Here is a 23,269-nt window from a genome sequence, read left to right as displayed (position 1 = left end):
CTTTCAAGGAAAAGTTTGATATAATGAGAACAATTGATGTGGTTTAGACACTTTCAACAGACCACAGAAACATGTACATAAAGAGATTGTCAGTAAGATATTCTAAGAAGAATTAAAGTTTTCTTGCACTTAGTCATTATCCTTCCTAATAGGTGCCTGGAAAAGAGAGCAATAGACACATATGGAAATTTAAAAATCCCCAAGGATAAAGTACTTTATAAAAGCACTTTATTACTATTTGAATCTAGAAGAAACATTTAAATCAGTCCTTCAAACTATAAAAATGGAATTTTTTGCTTATAATAGCCTTACAAGAAAATTCTGATTTCACTAGAAATGGTGAAAAATTGTCCTGAGCACAAATGCTCCTTATCCCATTGCTTACAGAGCCAAATGGCTATATACCTTCTCCATTCTGATTTGGATTATTTCACCGAATCATCTGAATTAGAAGGGACCCACAAGAATCATGGAATGAAACACTTAAGTGAATGGTCCATATGGAGATCAAATCCACAACTCTGTCTTTCTCCACTTCTTTCAGCAACAAGAAGAAAACTGATGAAATACATTTGACTTATTCCAAAGGTTAACAAAAAAGGAGGAGTGTGCTTGTTTCTCTGTAATAAAATCCAGGAACACCTGGTCAAACATGAAGTTGCTTTAAGATTTGTTTCGTTACTGCTTTCTCCAGATGAATCAGAATTGCAAACTAAGGATCTTTGTTTATATTCATGGGAATATAAATTCACTCAGGGTGAATGACACTCAGGGTGTCCAGAGTGCATTTCTACACATTGGACACCCTCAGTGCAAGTTCTGTATAACAGAATTTTTGGGAAACTAAAATTATTATGGCAAATGTTTCTAGGAGCTGCTTTTCCAAAACAATACTAGCAGTTCTTGAATATCAACTCCATCCTTCTTTAATGTGCTCTTTAACTTCCTATGACTGGCATCATTACAGCCACCAAACTGGTTGTTAATGTTCCTCAGTACTGTAGGAGAAAAGGCATTAAACTCTTCAGCCTTTGTTGTAATCTGCACTGATAATTTTAGTCCCTTCATTGAGCAGTGAAATATTCTTGGTCTCCCAGTCAACTATGTATGTATTTTTAAAAAAACTTCTTGCTACCTTCAAGTATTCTTTATTTTGTACTGGGCTGGATATTTCTGAGAAGCTTAAGCTTTTTGGTTTGCTTTGGCTTTGTAATGCTTAGCCTCAGACATCTGAGCTTGGATCTCACTTTCTATCATGTTTCTTTTCTGTGTTTGAGATTTACAATGACTGTGATCTAGGTCAAACTCCTACTGCTCTTCCAATACTTCCTCCATGTTTGAAAATTATATTCTCATGCATTTAACACAGTCTTTCCCTAACTTCATTTCTTCTTTGCTATACCTCCTAGAAGGCTTCATCAACCCAAGTCTATGAGTTTATTAAATCAGTGTTCCTTAGAGACATTCCTGATATTTTGCTATGTTCTCTTCTATATATTCTAAGGATCGTGAGCTTGTATTTCAAAGTTGCTCTCCCACAAGTGTTCACTCACAAGAGTCCTCTGAGAAAGGTTATTGTAATGTCTATACATTATATTTGGGTTATCTAAATTCAGATCCACAGGCAGCCCTGACTGAGAATTTAGCTAAGGCCTAGGTATGTAAATACACTTATGCTGTCAAAAGCCCTGGTTAACTACCTACATATTCAAGATACAAGGTTTTATATATTTATTGTATATATATATGTATATACACATATATACACAATGTATTATGGGAGCACATAATAGCAAGTAGAATTCTACTGTCACTTGTGCTTATAGCAGCTGGTAATGTGCAGGACTAAGAAGTTCAGCACCCATCCTATGACAAATGGGATTCTCAAAAAAAGGCTTTCCCCCACTTGCAGATCCATGGGACACTCCCTTACAACCATTGCCTAAGCACACACAGACTCATCATTGAGCAGTTAAATAATATCAACAAAAGCTATAGCAGCACAAAAGTTCAGTGGTTACAGCATTTGCACAGAAGGACTTTAATTCTATGTCTTTTGTCCTGATCTGTGATTTCACAGAAATACACATGATGTAAAGTCTGTGTCCATCCCAAACCCATCCTCTACCAGGGCTCACTTTTGAGTTCCATGGTTGGAGCACCCAGGTAACAAAGTTTCAATTAGATGATTGTTTCACTTTAAAGTGGTATTACTGATTTTTTACAGTAAACCATCACTGTCTAAAAATCTTGAAGAATTTCTCAGAACAGAGCTGTGCACTGAAGTAAGTTTTGCCATTGTTAAAGCATTTGGAGGTATAGACATACACACAAAAAAAAGATTCATTTTTTGTTTCTTCAATAAAACCAAATGCCATGATTTAGCACAGATAACAGGACACAAATCACTTATTTCAGTCTGATTCTGTCCCTTAGTGTCACGCAGTTCATTGTACCTGAGAAAATGGTGCTCACTGATGTGGCTGTGTTGTTACTAGGCAACCAGAGATAAAATGCAGGGCTTAATGATTTTTATTTAATGCATTTTTATGAGAAAGTACACTCTCTTTTTTTTCTCTCCCCTGATAGTATTTGAGGTGTAAATGCTATTTACCCAGGGAGATATATTTAGCCATCTTCTGTGATCTGAAAAATAAAATTATTCAAACTGGATATTCAAACAGCAAGTCAATAAATATTTCTAAACATATTGACCATTACCACTACCAAACACTTTCACGGTGGCAGTGGCTGAGATCTCAAACCACTTCAACAGGGAAAAATATTCAGTAGGTCTCATAGCAGAGAATAAAAAAAAAAAAAACAAAAAAACATATAAGATCTCAAGAGTTATTTGGGCCAGTTATAGAAATTTATATACTCTTCTGTGGTAAAAAGCAAGAGTCCAAGCCTATATCACCCTTTCCCATGCTGTCATGACAACACATCTGGCAAGGTCACACCATGTTTTCTCCCATAGCTTTGGGTAGCCATAATTCCCTACAAAAAAGAAGTGTCATGACCAAAAGCCCAGTGGGGCTCTGCTCAGGTGCTCTACAAGGAGATGCACATATTAAAAGGACCCTGTTATCACAGCCCTTACCCTAGGAGTGTGGGCACACATCCAAGAGGCCTCCTTGCAACTCCAAGCTGCCTCGCAGGTCATTTCCCATCATAAAATTCAAACAGCTGTGTTGAGGGTGCTGACAGCAGTGACACTTCCTCAATGCAGTTTCACCTTCATTCAACAGTGTTGGAAATGTTACCACATCAGCTCTCAAGTTTCTTCACATGACATGCTCTTCCTTTCAGTCTTTACGAGCACTGGTGGCTTGTATGTAACTTCTGACCACTGAGTTTCTTTTGTATTGGCCAATTTCTCAACTCTCCCATCTTTGCTACAGGAGCAGAAAAGTGTTTATAGCTCTGAAAAAACAACCTTAAAGCTTCAGGCTGAGTGTGTGAGAGCTTAGGTTAAAACAAAGCTACAGGTCTGACAGCATGTTTAACTTCTGCAAAGTTCTGCAAGCTGAAACAAGAAGCAGATGATCTACCTGTATCATTTCACTTTTATATAAAGACAAAATAATTAATGCTACCAATATTATTTAGCATTTGTTTCTGCAAAGGTTAACTTACAAATAACAGGAATCATGCAATTCAGTTGAATTTTTTTTTTTTTTGACCTTTAATAATGGGTCACCATCCACTAGATTTGGCACAGTTTGATTTTTATAGACAGTTACCTGTTTCTCAGATAACCCACCCCTATTATCTTGAGAGCAGGTTCTACTCCCTCTCACTTACATAAACAAGAGATGCATGCAACAGTTCAAAAAAATTCTGCAGCTCAGTAAGCACTTGTTGCATTTAATTAGAAGCTTAGAATCAATGTATTTCTGTTCCCAAAATGAGTACTGAATGGTTATTTCTGATCATTTGCCTATTCAGAATAAACAAGGCTGAAAGTTTAATCTGACATTTTAAAAACCAGTAATTCTTTACTTTGTGTCCCAAACATAACAGGTAATAGTACAGTCTGACTTCCTCCTTTTTCAGATGCCTCTATGCACAGCCAATCTCACTTCTCACAATACAGGAGAATTTTTAAGCAAACAATAACTATGAGTCTGTGAGTCTGAGAAGTGGGGGAGTTTTATCTCTTACCTCTTTTTCTTTTCTCTTATCCTTCACATCAACAAAATTTGTCTGCCTCTGAATTGTTACAATTATTAAGTGTCTTATCTGTACTTCACATAAGAGTGTGCAAAACACCACACAGACTAAAACTAGAGAACAACAGCATTAAGGAAAGAGAAAAAAGTCTTTCACTGTATGCATGTCAGATTTCACATCTCAGGTTAACATGTTAACAAATGTAATTGATTTCTGGTTAACTTCCTATTTTCAACAAGTTCACAGACACATTTGAGATTGGATTTCCAGTAGTTTATATTTGATAACTACCTTACTGTGCCAAATGTCATTCCATATTTGTATCAATGATCAGAAACTAAAGTCAATCTCAGCAAAGTGGGAAACAATCCTGAAAACCCCAGTTAATCACTTTATCTTTGAAGACAAGCCTGACCTGTAGCTATTTTGATGAAAAAGAGCAGAATTGTCTTCAAGTCTCTCCTCCTAGAGACTAGAACTTGTCTGCTTAAATGCAGTTAAATGTTCAGTCAGTGAAAAACAGAAAAAGAGCTGGGAAGAAACACCACAATTTAGAAATCCCACCTGCCAAAACAGTATCTGAATTAATATCCTATACAAACCTTTTTCTTCTCCCTGTAAATGGGATTGAGAATTTCAATCTTCAGCCTTGAGCAACATTAACTAAGGAGTCAGGCAAAACTCAAATTTTTAGTTGCCTCAGTTCCCTATTGATGAGTTAAGACAGCTTATAGAGCTCACTACTTAGAATGTACTAGACACCATATAGAGATATTTCCTTCTGATTCCCTGGGTTTTGACTCTAACACCCAAACACAACATTCTGAATTCCACTTTGAAATAATGACATCTAGAAATTAAGTCAAGGATGGTTCAAAATATTTGTCCTAAATCTGTGGGTTTGCATCTCCATCTAATTTGTACATAAAAAACAGAATTGCAAAGTAATATTAATAATGCATCTTGCAAAAAGATTGACAGTTTTTTAAATGGTATTGAAAATGCAATAAGACTCAGAGTGGACACAGTTGACAGAAGATCTACTAACAATTGATAAATGGAATTACAGCAAGAACTATGTCACATCAGCTTCTCACTGACAAGAAAATTCTATCCTATCATACATGGATAGAAGAGCAGAAAGAGAGAATGAGATGGAATGTAGGTGGAAGGCTTTGATCTACTTAAACTATTTAAATGCCAAACTGAACAAGGTATAAAGGACAAGTGTCTAGAAGAAAAGATTATTTAATTTTTAAATAGAAAAATACTTGAAACCTTTCTTAAAAACGAAACATGGGAATGTTTTGCTGTATTGTCAGTGTAAGTCATGTGGTAAATATCATGGTATTTTTTGTGATAATTCTGTAAGACACAAAGAAATAACAAAAGTTCCCAAATTTATTATCCAGAGATGCTTATATAACAAATATATTTTCCAAACAACATCTTACAAACAAACAACAAACAAACAAAATCCAAGCCAAGCCCCAAACAAACAAAAAATCCTGAAGATATCAAAGACTCTTCCATATACCATTTACTAGAAACAGTCCAGAAGATTTTGTCTGGATCTTAATGCCTAACTGCATGTAGCTTTTATTAGGCATATAAAAAAACTTACCAGAGACTGAAGAAAAAGCTAAGAGAGCATATCTTTTGCATATTGCTATGCCTTAGCAACTCTCCAGGCACCAATATTTTTCCAATGCAGACTGCTTCATATTTTTAAATATTATCATTTCAGATCAAGAAAAAGGGCAAAAAGATTGGAAGAAACTTCTAGATCAGCTAGTCCATCCTCTTCCTCAAGACACAGCCAATTGTTTATATCTCACTGTGGACTGATATTTATGTAATTTATTAAATTTTAGAGACCACAACTGTGATAGCTCTGTGGTTTGCCTAATTTATGATGTTATGTACTTGATTTTATTTTTAAGAAGTTTTGCATAAAGTCTTAAGTGAATCTCCTCAAGCATAGCTTAAGGCTACTCTTTTCCTCTTTCATCCACATATTACATAATTTAACAAGTTTGAAGGCTCTTGCTTTGTTTCCCTTTCAAAGGCTGATCACAGTGAACACAAAGTCCTGTCAGCATCAGATGTACAGCAACAAAGGAATTACTCACCAAAGTAGAGCATGGTGTCAAAGAGTGTCAGGAGAAAGCAATCCAAGGAGACAGGTTAGACCACTGACCCTGATTTGAAATCCTGCAATGATCTGAAATCCCCCTAGCCTGTCTCCAGAATACCATGTAAGATAAAGGGGTATATTGACTATACCAGTATAGGGCTTACTATATTTCAATTCCCTACCTCTACTACTGTTGTCTTTGCAGCTTTGCACATAGGTTGGTTGAAATTTCTTGCAGTTTTCCTGAAAAACAAAAACAAAACAAAACAAAACAATAAATATTAAAGGCCATAATGGTACAATGAAAGACTTTTCAGAAATAAGCTACTAGAGAAATGTCTGTATTTTAAGCATCACAAAGCTTTTTGCCAAATACTAATAGCTGAAGAACTGATTAAAAAAAAAGTTTAAGGGAGAAAGAAGTATTATGGAATTGTGTGAGATGCATTTGAAATGAAATAATACTGCTACATTAGAAAGTATTTATTATAGCTCTTTTGACTTTAAATCAGCACCCTGTTTAATTGAAATTGGGTATGTTACTGATATCTTCATTTACTGTATCCAAAAGCAGCAGCAAGCTGGACTTCGTACAGTGCCATTATTTCACTGCACGAAGAATGAAATTAATCTCCACAGGGGACAAGCACCAGGCCTAACAATCTCTCAAGTATGCTTTCCTAACTTGGACTAGGATTTGGGATAGCACTTTACGCAGTAGTAGATGTTATCCAATACTCTTAATTAAAAAAAAAAACAGCAAAAACAAACAAACAAAAAAACCCAACAACAACAAAAAAAAAACCCAAACAAAACCCAACCAAAAAAAAAAACCATGAAAAAACCAAACCAAATACTAAAAAAACCCCAACAAGATTAAAAAACCCAAAGCTGTGTCAGTTTTGGCACTCACTGTAAGACTCTGGCATTCATCCTAAGTATTCCCACAAAGCATTTCTGTACCAAGGAAAAAGAACCTCTAGAGAATAAAAACAACACTTAACATGTATACCTGTGTTGGCAACTGCACCAAGATCCTAGGAGCACAAGGGAGACAAGTGCAATATAGATGGACCTGCATCACTTGTCTCCTCCATGTGCTTTTCAGAAACCAAAGTGCGCAGCACATTTCATAATTAAGAAATACTATGAAGGTTTTAGTGGTGTTCCACTGCTAGCTTCTCAGCATTTTTCTCTGTTAAAAAGCAGAATTCTTAAACATTTTTCATCACAATCCATGAAATCAGGTGTCAAAACAAGATAAAACCTCCTTTGTCACATTGTTTTTCCACAGAAGCATTTTTTTCCCCCAACCATCTTTATTTCACAGATTCACAGACTCATTTAAACTGGGAAAAAGTCCTTGAGATGATGAAGCCCAAGAGCTGACCTGCCCTCGGTGCCAGAACCATGCCTGGCGCCGCATCCGCTCCAAGCCTTGGGTGCTGCCGTCACCACGTGGCATGGACGTGGCCGGGGGCTGGCACCAAGGGCAGCTCAGACAGGATTCCAGCGCACACCAGCAACAATCAAAGACATGTATCTTGGGGAAACACCCTTTTATTGGCAATATATACCTCTGTGAAGCCTCTAACAAAGGGTCAACCCTGTCCTGAGAGCATCAGGCACAGCATCAACAGCCAGGCAAGGGGGGGGATTGTCCTGCTCTGCTCTGCACTGGGGCAGCCTCACCTCCAGTGCTGGGGGCAGTTTTGGGGGCCACAACATAAAAAAGATACTGAACTATTAGAGAGCGTCCAAAAGAAGGTCACAAGGACAATGAAGGGACTTAAGAGAAAGCCAAATCAGGAGTGGCTAAGGTCACTTGGTCTGTTCCAAGTGGAGGAGACTGAGGGGACACCTCACTGCGGTAACGACTTCCCTGTGAGGGGAAGAGGAAGAGCAGGCACTGATCTCTGCTCTGTGGTGACAGTGACAGGACCCGTGGGAATGGCCTGAAGCTGAATCAGGGAAGGTTTAAGTTGGACATCTGAAAAAAGTTTTTCACCCAGAGGGTGGTTGGGCACTGGAGCAGCTCCCCAGGGCAGCAGTCGCAGCACCAGCCTGACAGAGCTCAAGAAGTGTTTGGACAATGCTCTCAGGCACAGGGTGTGACTCCTGGGGATGGTGCTGTGCAGGGCCAGGGGTTGGACTTTGATAATCCTTGTGAGTTACTTCCAACTCAACGTATTCTATGACTCTATGAATGTCTTCTGCCCATGGGTCTTTTTGGTGGCCATAAAGACCCAAAAGAAGGATGTAACAATAAGAAACAAAATTTTAAAAATCCACAATGTGAATTTATACTCTCCTTTGAGAGGCAAAAACAATACTAGTTACTAGTGATTCAGGGAAAACTCCCCTAAACTAGGCAGAGTAGCAAATGAGAAGAAAAATAGAAATATAAAACCTGAATAAATTAAAATAGCTGAGAAATGGATACAGATGGAGGAAATGAAGATGACAAAACTAATAATTCATTATTTCATCCCATGTAACTACTTTTCTGAGCCAAAGACTTTCTCAAGATTGTAGAGGCTGCTCTATCAGTAAAAGAAACTGATATAAAATTATTTTTACATAGGGAAAAAACTACAAGAAAGCTTTTAAATATTAATTGACATTAACAAGAGCTATTGGTCTCTAATCTGATGTAATTTATAAAAGCTTCTGCCATTTAAACTGTTCTTGAGTTAGTAAAGTTGTTTCAGAAGCAGCAGTCTTTTACAGGATCAAAGGCTTTATTTCTAAAGAATACACCATCCAGAAGTTTTATGGGATCAAAGGCATCTAAAGAGCACATCATCCATAAGGAAAAAAAACAGAAGCACTACACTTATTTTCCAACTCAGAATAATGTTAAGGAGTTAGCAGTAGAAAATTCAAAAACTAGCTAGACAAAGTTGCCTTTTTATTTTAAGAAAAATTTCTGGACATCTAGATCCAGCAACGTCTATAAAGTTCCATTGGAACAAAGTTCAAATTGTTCCACTGGATTTCTAAGCTGACCCGAAGGCATGACATCTTTTCCCCCAGAGGCAAAAGATAGCAAACTAGTTCATAGCAGACTAAACCAACAAACTACATCCACTACATATCTAGTGATATGAAGATGCAGAGACACCTCAGGTATGAGCTGAATTTATGTATTCCAGAACCAATTGAAGCATGAAGAGATGACCTGCCATGACTGTCATAGAAAAGGCTCTGGCTCAGGTTATCCCTTCAACATTTCTGCTTCTTTGTCAATACTCCATTTTCATCACCAACAAGCCACATATTTGCTTGTAAAGTTGAGGTACAAGGGGCTAGAACAACTAGCAGAGTCGAACCAGGTGAAAAGGGAGGTGTAGCCAAAGAAAGCAGACAAATCACTCTCCATGATATTTGAAAAGTCATGGCAGTCCGTTCAAGTACCAGGTGACTGGAAAGAGGGAAAGATGTTTCCCATCTTTAAAAATTATATAAAAGAGGACCCCAGGAACTACTGACTTGCAGCCTCACCTCTGTGCCTGGGAAGATCATGGTGCATACTCCTAGACGCTGTGCTAAGTCACAGGGAATACAGGGAGATGATTCAGGACAGCCATCACAACTTCACATCTGTTAGGTAAGTCCTGCCTAACCAATATAGTGGTCTTCTATGATGGAGTGACTACATCAGTGCATGGAGAATGGCTGTTGATGTCATTCATCTGCACTTCTGTATAGCCTTTGATATGGTTTTACAGCCCCACCACATGATTGTCTCTAATTTGGAGAGAGATGGATTCAATTGCATAGACTGTTTGGTAGATGAGGAATTGGTTCAATAGTCACACCTGGTCAATGGCTCAGAGACCCAGTGGACATCAGTGACAATGATGTCGCTCAGGGGTCTGTATTGGGACTATATTATTTGATATCTTCAATAATGACACAGACAAAGGAATTGAGTACACCCTCAGCAAATCAGCAGATGACACCAAGTTGAGTGGTGCTGTTGACACTTCTGAAGGATGAGATACCATCCAGAAGGACCTGGACAAGCTCAAGAAGTGGCCGTTGGGAATCTGAAGAGGTTTAACAAGGCCAGGTGCTGGTGCTGCACCCAGGTAGGAATAACCCCTGGCACCAGCCCAGGCTGGGCATGAGCAGACCCAGAGCAGCCCTGCCCAGAAGGGCTTGGGGGTGCTGTGGGTGAGAGGCTGCACATGGCCCGGCCATGGCACTCACAGCCCAGAGAGCCAAACGTGTCCTGGGCTGCATCCAGAGCCCCGTGGGCAGCAGGGGAGGGAGGGGATTCTGCCCCTCTGCTCTGCTCTGCTGAGACCCACCTGGAGCACTGTATTCAGCTTTGGGGTCCCAGCACAGGAAGGACATGGACCTGCTGGAGACAGTCCAAAGGCTACCATGATGATCAGAGATCTCCTGCAAGGAAAGGCTGAGAGAATTTGAATTGTTAAGCCTGGAAAAGAGAAGGCTTCAGGGTGACCAAATTACAGCCTTACAGTACATGAAGGGAGTATTCAACACAGATGGACTTTTCACAAGGGCACATAGTGACGAAACAAGGGAGAGTGGCTTCAACTTGAAAGACAGGAGGTTTAGATTTGATATTAGGGAGAAATTCTTTACTGAAGGTGGTGAGGAACTGAAACAAGTGTCCAGAGAAGTTGTGGATGCCCCATCCCCGCAAGTGTTCAAGGCCAGGCTGGATGAAGTTCTAAGCAACCCAACACAGTGAAGGGTGTTCCTGCCCACAGCTGGAGGCTGGAACTGGATGATATTTAAGATCCCTTCCAAATCAGGCCATTCTGGGATTCTCTGACTACCCACAGAAGCAGTGGCACTCCCTGATGTTGTGCCAATGAGTAAAGCCCCAAGGGAGGTTAAGACCTTCCTTACACAAAAGTAAACCACTGCTAAGTGGTGCAGAATAGTCCACTCAGCATGAAGATGCCTGAAATGAAAGTCACCGCAACATGCTGTATCTAGGACTCATGAAGTAGAACTTTAAAGAAAAACAAAACAAACTGTTTTAAAAGCAGCATTCTAAAGAAATTTATGCCGTTCTGAATTCCAAGAAAACAGTATACCTTGATGTATGAGAATAGGAAAAAAAAAATCAATGCCAGCCTGTGGTGCAAGTAAGTGTACCTAAAGTACACTTAGACTTACATCCTCTAAATTTTTAAAAGCTCTTAGCTTGAGGGAGATTAACAGTTTGGCAGATATACCATTGCTACTGGCTTCTCACAGTCACAGGAAACACACTATGAATAGTACCCCACACTACGGTGAAAGTGGTAGCACACAGCAAGTTACAAGATGACCCTATGTTTCTTTATTCTATGTTACGAGATAATCCTGTCTCATCCAGAAACAGAACAGGTCACTGCTTATCATAAGCACACTCCTTTGAGCTAGCAATATTCCATATGGGATAGGACACCAGAGGATTATTAATTTCCATCTTCAATTAGTTACAGTTGAAGAGAAGAGTCAAGATTTTTAGGTCTTCACTCCAGATGGAAGAAGTGTCTATTATCAGCTCTATTGTGGGAATGTGGGAGACATAAGAAAGACGTCTGAAAGGAACAGGAAGAAGGAAAGGCATAGGGAACAACAGGACATAAAGGAAGAGGGTAAAAGGAGAACACAACCAGTCTTTCTGTGGAGAAAGAAAAAACATTTGAGAGGTATCTACTATGCATCATTAGAAAGATACAGGATAAAAGCACAGAGACTAGTGCCTCAGGATCAAAGACAAGGCTGGGGGGAAGTGTATTTCCTGTATTCAATGTACCAAAGCCTAAGGAGAGCAGTTTAGCAGCCATCTAATTCATCTGCACACATACAAGTTCAGCTTTCAATCAGAAACCATATTGTCTTGTAAGTGGGCAAGTCAGGATATCAAGAGTTGGGCAAAATAAAAACTTATTTATAAATTTTAAAGTATTTTAATTTAGCATTAATTATGTGGATATATAAATTAATTAAATTTCAAGTATTTTAATTTAGTATTATGTAGATATATAAAAAATATATATACACACATATATAAGCACATAAAAAAACCCCATTACTTTATGGGTGTTATTTTATATATATATGTTTCAGTTGCTTTTCCAACTCCTGGTTTGTTATATACGAAGACAGACTCTCAATCAGCATGTGCTTGTAATAAACTGCACATGATAACTACAACACTCACCTTTTCATCTGATAGCCATAAGACAAACAAATAAAAACCAGGCATTAAACATAAGTAAACCTCTCTCCTGCTTCAGTTCAGGACAAACCAGAACACAAACAGAGTAACTCAGAGAAAAGATTTTCTCAGTAGTGCAACATCAAACTTTTAATTGCAAAGATGTTTAAATTCATATGATGCCTTTCCCTACACCACTGAGATGAAATAAACTTTAAACACAGATTTAGACAGAATCAGTTTTCCCATCACTGACTGGCCAGAAGACTGACTCAGTTTCCTTCTCTTCTGCTGTACATGAACCTGTACTTCTTGGGTTAACCTTTAATTACTCAAGAAAAAGAACCCAAACTAACATGAATATTGAAAGAAAGAGAATGTCACTAAGTTTCTCAACAGTCATCATAATGACTTTGGTCTGCTGTGTCTCATTTTTAACTGTGAATGCTTTATTTCATAGCTAAGTTTGAATTCTTAAAAGTCATTAGAAAAAGCAATTACATTTTGGTGTTTTATAGCAGTGTAATTTGACAGTAGGGAAAGGCAATATGAAAGAATGTGAAATCAGTAAAACATTATTTTGCCATAACACAGGAGAAAGGATTATCCTTCTCATTCATTACCTAAACTGTAAAATAATCTTTTCCCACCAATAAACAAGTCATACCTGAAAATTATGTTTCCTGCACGATCAGCCTTCCATGCCTTCACAAGAGCAAAATCTCCTGTAATCGATTTCTCTAGAATAAAGTGACGGCCATCAAACTCCCTCACCTAAACAGAAAAGTCCAAAATTGAGATGTAGGTTTCTTCCAAGAAATTTCACATGGAATACTTATTTTAGGGGTTAATTTTGCAGACAATTATATTTCAACTTTTTTTTGTACTCTGTAAAGTTTTTACTGAAAAGCCGTATGATAACAGAGAGGCATGGAAAGGCTCTAAACCCCAGTTTTATCAGAGTGTCTCTAGTCAAACATCACGAAAATCCATATTCCTCCTGCTCCATCTACTGGAATCAGACATGCTTTGTCCTGCGTATCTACCAGCTAATCAAAATCTTAACTGCTACAGCAGAATTACTGAAAAAGGTCATAAGCACTGCTCACCACCAAATCCAAAACTAAGTAAATTCAAGACAGACTACTCAAAACATGTCATCTAATAGGCTGAGTTTCATTTGGTTTTATCTGCATTTATGATCAACATTTGGAATGAATGATAATGTGCCTGAAATCAAAATATAGAAGAGAGACAGAGCTACCTTTCTTAACAATGTAGAAGATAAGCACATACACCAATATTACTTGAGACCTTAAAACTGCTGAAAGGGGAAGTATGAGGAAAGTGTATCAGACATCAGTGTGCCAGTACCATAAAAGAAGATCTGAACCTTTAAAAAATGACACTTCTGTGCAAAATGAGGAGAATAGACTTGAACAAATAATGATAGTCATGCTATTAGCACCCCGTAGTTATTAGACTGGGGCGAGTAAGTGAGATTTTCCCACAAATGTCAAATTAAAAACAAATGAAGAAAAATTGTATTAAAATTATAAGCTATTTAATGAACAAAACATTCTTCCAAATGGCAAAACATCACAATGATGTATGCAGTAAAAAATTAAGGGAATATAAAAGATTAAGACAATGTATAGATACTGCAAATAGTCATGTATAAAATACATGAAAACTATGGGTTAGGATGGAATTACCTTTACCCCAGAAATGTCTGGAAGTGAAATTTAATGTTGTATGCAGCCAAATTGGAACACATAATATTAGCCCCACCCATTTATTCAAGAAAAATTATGGCATTGAGATACCTCTTCCCTTCTCCAAATTCTACATCCAATTTCAAAAAGAAACCCTTGTTTCTCCCTTGAAAGCCACAGTCTTTTTATTTATTTGCAGTTTTAAAAACTGAGACTAAATTGCATTTCAAATATTGGAAAATGCATTCCTGAAATTTGTGTCAACTGAGCTCTTCCCAGTCTAACAAGAGAATGCCCCATTTCTTCGAAGGCTGAAGCTCCACGTGCAGCTGCAGGGTTGCTTACTGCATCATGCAGTATTTAGGTAGCACCTGCCCCATTAACGGGTTTTAGTTTGACTTTAGTTTGAATATACAGTGAACCTGGTCAAAGAATGGTTATGTGAAAAGTAACTTAGTAACTCAGGCTTTCACTTGGATGAGGTCTTGATGCTAAATCACTCTACAACTGTAAAAACTTCTTTAACGCATCACAGAGGACAGCAGTAAGCAATGGAAGCAAAGCTAATCTGTCTGGTACCACAGACATCCAGTCAACTGAATACAGTAAAGCTAACTTTAACTCCTTCTTCAAACACTTTTTAATCTTGTAAATATGTTAGAAATTAACTTTTCAATGCTGAAGGCTTCCTAATGGCAGTCAGACCTCTTACCTCTCTTGGCTGGCTGGCAATGGCAATGGTGCCATCTGTATTGTACTTGATGGGTGCACCCCCTTCCTGCACCAGCGTCCCATAGCCAGTACTGGTGTAAAATGCTGGGATTCCTGCTCCTCCTGCTCTAATACGTTCAGCAAGTGTACCCTATGGGAAAACACATTTAAGAAATCATCTGGGAGCAACAAATCAAACTCTGATGAATGGCTTGCATTAACTTTATTTTATATCCTGTCATTTGTAGGTTTTCCTTCTGCACACAGTAGAGAGATGTGATAATCTATTTCTTCCTCACATTTTAGCTTTCCCATGTCAGACTAGTACTGGATATGGCAAGAAATGCTTGAAACACAGTCATGAACTGCTCAAGATGACACAGTCATACAACTACCTCCCATATGCCAGCATGGCTGTGATTCCTCTCTTTTGGTTTGTTTCCCAACCAATTATTCTTGAGAAGAGTACATAGTTATTTTTCTCTTTCCTACCTGGCTACATATCCTAGAAGGTTTTTCTTCTCTAACAGTCCTAAACATTGATGTTCATTCTTCAACATTCTAAGAAAAACTTCAGAACCCACTCCTGGTTGAAACAGCCAAGCATAGCAGATTGAGTAAGGAAGAGGGAGTCCAGTAATTTGGGTTGCCCATGCCAAGAATACCAAAAAGCTAACAGAGCAGTTTTTCAACTCTCTTTGACCACCCTGTCTGCATGCTTCTCTATGTCCAGCTTCTCTATGTCCAGGACACTAACAGCAAAAATTCCTCTTTCGCCTTAATGATGTACATATGCCCGAAGATGTCTGTTTGCTTTTCATTAGTGTCATTTCCCAGAATTTTTTTTTTAATATTCTCCTGGATTCAAAGCAAGACATAAACTCCACGGTCAATTACCCAGTTTAGCAGCCTCTACAACACAGATTTTACTTTCCCCAGTTATCCTGCAAGAAGCACCATGGCTTCTGCTTGGTTTTCAAAATCGTGGCGGGAGGCAGATGTACACCATGCAATGATACAGAATCCTGTGTTCTAAGAAGCCTTATAATTTCAAGATCTTACCATGATCCTTAATGTGCAACAATAATACAAAAGTCTCCCATTTTGCCTAAGGTTATACCGCACTATTTTAGGAAAGGCTATTCTTCTTGATACAAATATTTCAAATCCCCACATCTCACAGCAGGTAATTAATTCACCTTTACTGTTTCCCTTTATATACTGTAGATACATCATTTCCATGCTGATCTACATAGCTTATCTGTAGTCCACAGAGTCAACTGTGTGTCTAAGGAGTTCATGGTCCCCTAGGTGAAAGTACTGAACATTAAATAGGAAGGAAAAAAATGCATTGTGAGATTTGTGACATTCAAAACATTGACAAGTGTCTGGCTATCTTTAGGTCTGCTGACTGGATAGAAAAGGAACTTTTCTACTAATGTCTGTAATTCTAAGAAACATTCTCTCACAACATCCTCATAGGCAAGCTCAGGAAGAGTGGACTGGACAGTGGGATGAATGGAGAACTGGCTGAATGGCAATCCCAGAGCATGACAATCAGTGGCACAGGATCTAGTTGGAGGCCTGTCACTAGTGGTGCCCCCAGGGGCCAATACAGAGCCCGGTATTGTTCAGCTTCTCCTCAACATCTCAGAGGAAGGGTAGATGCCTCCTCAGCATGTTTGCTGATGACACTAAGCTGGGAGGAGTGGCCAGTACCCCAGAGAGCTCTGCAGCCCTTCAGAGGGACATTGGCAGGCTGGAGAGATGGGCAGAGAAAAACAATCCAAAATTCAGCACCGGAAAATCCAGGGTCCTGCACCTAAGGAGGAATGATCCCATGCACCTGTACAGGCCAGCAGCTGATCTGCTAGGAAGCAACTCGGTGGAGAAGGACCTGGGGGTCCTGGTGTGCGTGAGCCAGCAGTGTGTCCTTGTGGCCAAGGCCAGTGGTGACCTGGGGTGCATCAGGAAGAGCATCTTCAAGGGTAACAAAGATGCTTTAGGGAATGGAGAATCTCTTTTATGAGGAAAGGCTAAGGGAGTTGGGTCTGTTCAGCCTTGAGCAGAGGTGACTGAGAAGGGACCTTATCAATGCCTGTAAGTATCCAAAGAAGGGGTGTCCAGTGGAGAGACCAGGCTCTGTTCAGGGGTCTTGAGCAACAGGACAAGAGGCAACAGGAAGTTCCACCTGAGCATGAGGAAGAAATTCTTTACTGTGACATTGACCACACACTGGAGCAGGATGCCCAGAGAGATCATGTAGTCTCCTTTGCTGGAGATGTTCAAGCACATCTGGACACAATCCTGTGCCATGTGCTCTGGGATGACTCTGCTTGAGCAAAGATGTTGGACCAGATGACCCATAGTGGGTCCTTCCAACCTGACACATTCTGTGATTCACAAGAGAGGGAGCTCAAGGTACTATTCTTAATAAAAATTTGACACAGCTGTTTTTCCCAGATGCTTATATAAACAGCTGTTTAAAGCCTAAATTTTATGTGTCACCTCTGAAAATGCCGGACACCAACATGCTGTAGTCTTTAAAGTTAGAACGCCAGCTTCACAGAAGTTGATCTCAATAGAACATAACTGATATTGATGATTTCAGGTTGTCATTGTATTCATACTATTTGGGTAGCTTGGTGGTGCTAAAATAATTAAAAATAAGGTGCTAAAAAGTAAAGTTTTAAACTTGCTCATAACAGTAGACACAGATTAATTTTCCTAAGAGTTAATGAACAAGCCAAAAAGGGTTTTGTTGCACAATGAATGAAATCTCCGAATTTGATTCCTGCCCACTAGATGGCAGGCATTGCACGTGCAACTTCCCTAAAACCTGCCACCAAAATAGAAACAGATCCGCTCCTTGACTTCCTTCCCTTTATATGGGGCCGCAGTATTGAGCATACTTTATGCCTTTTCCTACAATTACATATGTGTGTGTATAATATATATATACTTCAGATTAATATAATATATTATTAATTAACTAATTCAATTAAAGGAATTCACACAAATAACAGACAGTCAGTTCTTAACAAATGCATAACCCTAAGATGGTGTATCGGCTTTGCAAGGTTTTGGTAGCTGAGGGGTAAGAATATGCCAGAAGCTTCCCCCAGTGTCCACAGAACCAGTGCCAGCTGGTTCCAAGGCTGTGTCCATCAGCAACAGTGGTAGAGCCTCTGGGACAGCATATTGAAGAAGGAGATCTTCTTGCATGGATGCAAGTGCATCCAGAGCAGGGAGGAGTGAGAATATGTGAGAGAAACAGCTCTGCAGGCATCAAGGTGAGTGAAGGAGGAAGATCAGGAGGTGCTCCAGGTGCTAGAGCAGAGATTCTCCTGCTGCCCCTGGCAAGATCATGGTGAGGCAACTGTGCCCCTGCAGTCCATGGTGGGCCACATGGGAGAACAAATCCAACTGCAGCCCCTGGAGGATCCCATGCCCAAGCAGGTAAATGCTTGAAAAAAGGCTGTGACCCCATGAGAAGCCCGTGCTGGAGCAGGCTCCTCACAGGACCTGGGGCCACAAGGAAAGTGGAGTTCATGCTGGCGCAGGTTTGCCGTCAGGACTTGTGACCCTGCAGGGAATCCACACTGAAGCAGGAAGAAGCTAAGGTTGGGGTAAAGTACGTGTAGGGGAAGGGGGTGTTAAGATTTCGTTTTACTTCTCTTAGCCCACTCTGATTTGATTGATATAAACTAAATTAAGTTCCCCAAGATGAGTCTATGGTGCCCAAGATTGTAACTGGTGAGTGGTCACTCTCTTTACCTATCTCAACCCATGAGCCTTTTGTTATATTTTCTCTTCCCTGTCCAGCTGAGGAGAGTCAAGAGTGAGGCTTTGGTGAACACTTTGAATCCAGGCAGGGTCAGTCCACCACAGATGGCAAGTGTCTTCTGCACACAAGCAAAACACTTGGATTGCAAATAAGCATTATTCTACTCAATATTTTAGATGAAAAGAAATCACCCTCTTAGGGACGCTCCTTACCTGTGGTGTAAGCTCAACTTCAAGCTCACCAGATAAATATTGGCGTTCGAATTCAGCATTCTCTCCAACATATGATGACACCATGCGTTTTATCTGCTTTGTCTGAAGCAGAAGACCAAGTCCAAAATTGTCAACACTGTGTAGAAAATACCAGACAAAACAGTTTTATTGTAAAAAAAAAACAACCCACTTGGTAAGCTGCAATGACTTAACAAAAAAGAAGAATTATCTCCCCCACACATAAGGAATTGAAGACAAAAAACAATTTCCAGTGTTTTGAAGGTAAAGCACCAAAGCTACAATTAAAATGTAATATTTCAGTGTTCAGACCTCATCTCTTCCAGGGTACAAAATACATCCAAAACTTCTGGTTAAAGGAATTTCCCATGTTAGCAGCTAAAAATACCAGCTTGACAAATTGTGTTATTTTACATATCTGCTCCCTTAAAAAACCTTACCAAATTAATAAAAAGTCAGACATGGCTTTGAGTGAATAAAGGCATATTTTTGTTCACACTCCTGCTCCCCGGGAAAAACACAAGTGATTGTGTAGCAGCCCAAGGAGACAGGCTGATTGATATTTATAATGCTAGTTTCTATATGAAGTATGAGAAGGTTTGTATTTAAATTTTCTTATAATAGTAAATAATTAAATCTTTTACTAAATAACTGCCTACTCCAACAAAAGATTTTGGCACTACAAACAAGATTTTCTTGTCTATGTCAACTGAAACTGAATGCCAGAGATGTAAGACAACATTTTTCTTGTGCCAGTGCTTCTAAAATCCTGATATCCTTCATTATGTTTGTATGCTATATTGTGTACTACTGGATTAGAAACATTTTTCAGGAGTTCCTGCAACCAAGGTTTCTCTGTAAAAAATTCAATCCAAGGAAATATGAGGTTAACATACAAATATGGAAATAAACATAGATGACATTATAGATACATGTTTTTTTCACTTTTCTAGCACATTATGCAGGATGCCAGAAGACTGGTACATGTGTGTGAAGCTCCTCCACATTTATGTTGGTCTCTGCATTATAAAAGCAGAGAACTCAGTCCCTCTAGAAAAAAGATGCTATGATGCAGAATTACCTCACAAAAAAAGATGTATATCTGCCATGAGTTGGCTCAATTCAATATGACTAAATTATCCACACAATGGCTTGACAATTCAGGATAAGAAATACAGAAAAATATTAAAATAATATTTAAGATATCAATCATTCAGCACTTTGTAATTAACACATATGTGCTTAAAATATAGGAATTCTGTTGAAAACACCCTTCCTGAAGAAGACGTCCAAAGAAAAACCAGATTAAAAAACTTTACTATTATGCAGTATTCATTTTCAAATACAAAAGTGGAAATGCTTGCCAGCCACAGGCCTCAGTGCTGCAGGTGAAGGGAGAGGGGATGACTGAGCAGGACCAGCACAGCTCTTCCTCTCCCATCACAATACTCTGAGAGCTGTATGGACAGACATGCCTTTGCAACTGTATGCATCTTGAGCACTATTTTAAGCTTAGGACTATTTTTAGGAGGTGGCCCACTTCAGTGCATACTTGAGCACTTTGGAAACTGGATGAGAGGAAGTGAAACAAACCTCTCTGACCTGGTTCTCTGAATTTATTCTATGTTATCTAGATACAAAAGAATGTGATTTATTATAAAAGCTTGCTCCACTCTCCAACTCTGACAGGTTATAAAAAAAAGTTAAAAACCTAATCATGATGCAACTTCCAAAATGTTTTGGTGCAAAAGCCTTGGGACTGAACTGTATGTTGCCTAGAAACAACTCGTGTTTCTAAATCCTCACAAGAAAAAAAAAACCTCCATTTTGAAACTAGAAGAGCTAAGAATAGAGAAGAAAGACAAGTTTTGTGGGTAAAAGAGATTACAAAAAAGAAGAAAAAGCCAGAATTTCCTGTATAGATTAATTCAAAGCAGGACAATTCCTCTCACATAAAAACCATCAAACTCATTATAAAAGGCAGTAAACGAATGTAAAAGACCAGTCAACATCTGATGGCTGTTAAACGGGTTGGTGTAACTATGGCACTGTGTGGCAAAAGTGCAGAATTTAAACAAAACTGTACTAGTGCTTTCTAGTGCAAGAACAACAGGAAGCTTCTTGAACTGCTTGCAAGCCAGAGTTTGCAATCTCTGTGTACCATTCAGGTGGTTAACACTGCTCTTATCATTACAAGACTTGGAAGTTACCAAATAGAAAAATAAACTTCTGCATGAAGACTATGAAATATTGTGTGCATTGATGTAAGAAAGGATGGAAACAGAGGGTCAGGAGCAGATTTGTAATGGTTAAAGGAATTTCTCCTTCATTTCACTAAGATCCATTATTCTTCCTCCTATATCCTCAGAAGCAGCTACTGAAGCATATTGTCCTGAACAGGATTTTGCATATCATCCTGCAGGATTCCATGTGGATACACGTGATTCCCTGATCTAATACTATGAGGTATCTTCTATCAAATTAAACTCAGTAGTTACGAAGAAATTAAGCAGAAAGTTGTACGAAGTTATTCTGTCACACTCATGCCAAGCTGTTCTTCACTTCTTAAGTCACTCTTTTTTTCTCTTTTCCTCAAATGTAGCCAATTTGTTGAAAAGCAAAATTGCTGTGATGATCTGTTACTGAGCATACAAGAATGTAATCTAAATATTATTTCCCTAGCACAATGAAAACAGGAATTTCACCTTTCAAAAGCCACGCACTAGGAGGCTCTGCCTGCCTGGTAATACAAAATAATTTCCACTCCCACAAACATTTAATCTTCAGAGCAGCAGCACACAATCCTGTTGCCATTACTCATATAGAGATTTTTTTAGATGTACATTTCTTGAAAGAAAATACATTACCATCCTTCTTTTTTGAAGGTGCAATCAGTATTCAGCTTCCAGCTAAAATAACCCTTTTGCTTTCACATGCATCGGTTTTCATGTCCCTTCAAAAACCCATTTTAAGCACTTCAGCATATTTTATGTTTCCTATGTTTTTCTCTTATATGTCAGTGTCCCAAGAAACACCCATTTCACACAGAAAACACTGTTCTTACTCCTATTTTCCCTACCCTTTGATTTTCATGTGACATCTTTATCCAAGATACAACTTTCAAAACCCCTCTGGTTTATGGATACTTCTCTCAATATAGGAGTTCTATGGCAATTTTAAGTTGTTAGTTCTCCCTTGCTTGCCTTTGCTGCTTTCTTGATTGTGTTGTTGTGAGCACAAGAGCTATTTGAACATTTCACCTTTAATTATGTTTACCCTCAAAATGTTACCTATAAAAATATGCCTTGCAGGCAAACACTCCACCTATCAAACAGCAACCATAGAAAGCAAAAAAAAAGAACCTTTACTGAGTTCATGAAAAGAATACACCCCATACACCTATTTCAAAAGATGGATTCAGTCCTTTACAAATTAAAACAAAGGTAAATGCAATAAAAATACACTGCCCTAGATAGGAAGGAAGAAGGTGTGGCAAAAGTTAACACAGCTGTTATCAGTGCAGTCAGAAAAGGGAAAGTACACATTACTGCTAGATACTGAATGCATTCTTTTACCTTCAGATATGTTTGGATTTCTAGAAGTTTGCCCATTCTGTATGAAAAATGAATCAACAGAATACATTAAATGCATACAGGAAAAGAGAACTAGGCATTCATCAAGGATGTCAGTGACCCAAGTTATACCAAACTATTGATATAGACAAGAAAACTTAATCTGATTATCAACACATTGATTCCAGTTGTTTTGTCCCTCTTGGATCTACATAAACTTCCTGTCAAAAACTATGTCTGCCTTTTCTAATTTAAAAAATTCATCAAATACGACTCCCAGACAGACCTAGCTCACACATCTCCAGTGTACTGGAAGTAGTCAAAGGAAACATGTTTGTATTTCATTGCAGATAAACAATAATCTGCTGTTCTCAGCCCTTCTTCTTTGGTGTCTCAAGAGTAACACATTCTACAGCATCACATGGAAGACGAGATTACCTAAGTTTCCAAACTGATAAAAAGCCTCACACACCAATAAGCCCTACACAGCCTGATGAAGCAGGAAATAGAAATTTGCATTCTTACGCAGAAAAATCCTGGGACATTACACATGACCAGAAATTATTAGTTATGAAATATTAAAATTAATATCTTGAGTTTTGGAGAATTAAAACATGTTGATCAAGGCTAATATGACACACCCCCTCCTCTCATAATTTGGGGACTGGAAGGATCGGAGAGTAAAACTACACCAACCCCTGAAGACTAGGTTGAGAAGGAAAAGCATGCATTAAGAATCCTGGGGCAA

General features: G+C 38.7%; 1 protein-coding gene across 1 annotated transcript in view; it reads right to left on the bottom strand.

Moving 5' to 3' along the window:
• Positions 1-23,269, bottom strand: part of OXCT1 (3-oxoacid CoA-transferase 1) — a 77,846-nt gene that overhangs the window by 42,885 nt on the left and 11,692 nt on the right. Inside the window, exons 4-7 of the mRNA XM_021551419.3 lie at positions 18,932-19,067; positions 14,934-15,083; positions 13,174-13,280; positions 6,496-6,556 (exon numbers count right to left, since the gene is read on the bottom strand). Of these exons, the coding sequence (XP_021407094.2) occupies positions 6,496-6,556; positions 13,174-13,280; positions 14,934-15,083; positions 18,932-19,067 (454 nt within the window). The remainder of the gene's footprint in view (positions 1-6,495; positions 6,557-13,173; positions 13,281-14,933; positions 15,084-18,931; positions 19,068-23,269) is intronic.

The sequence above is a fragment of the Lonchura striata genome, chromosome Z (assembly GCF_046129695.1).
Source record: "Lonchura striata isolate bLonStr1 chromosome Z, bLonStr1.mat, whole genome shotgun sequence".
NCBI lineage: Eukaryota > Metazoa > Chordata > Aves > Passeriformes > Estrildidae > Lonchura > Lonchura striata.
The sequence above is the reverse complement of the archived record's forward strand: the minus strand, read 5'-3'. Positions and strand labels throughout refer to the sequence as shown.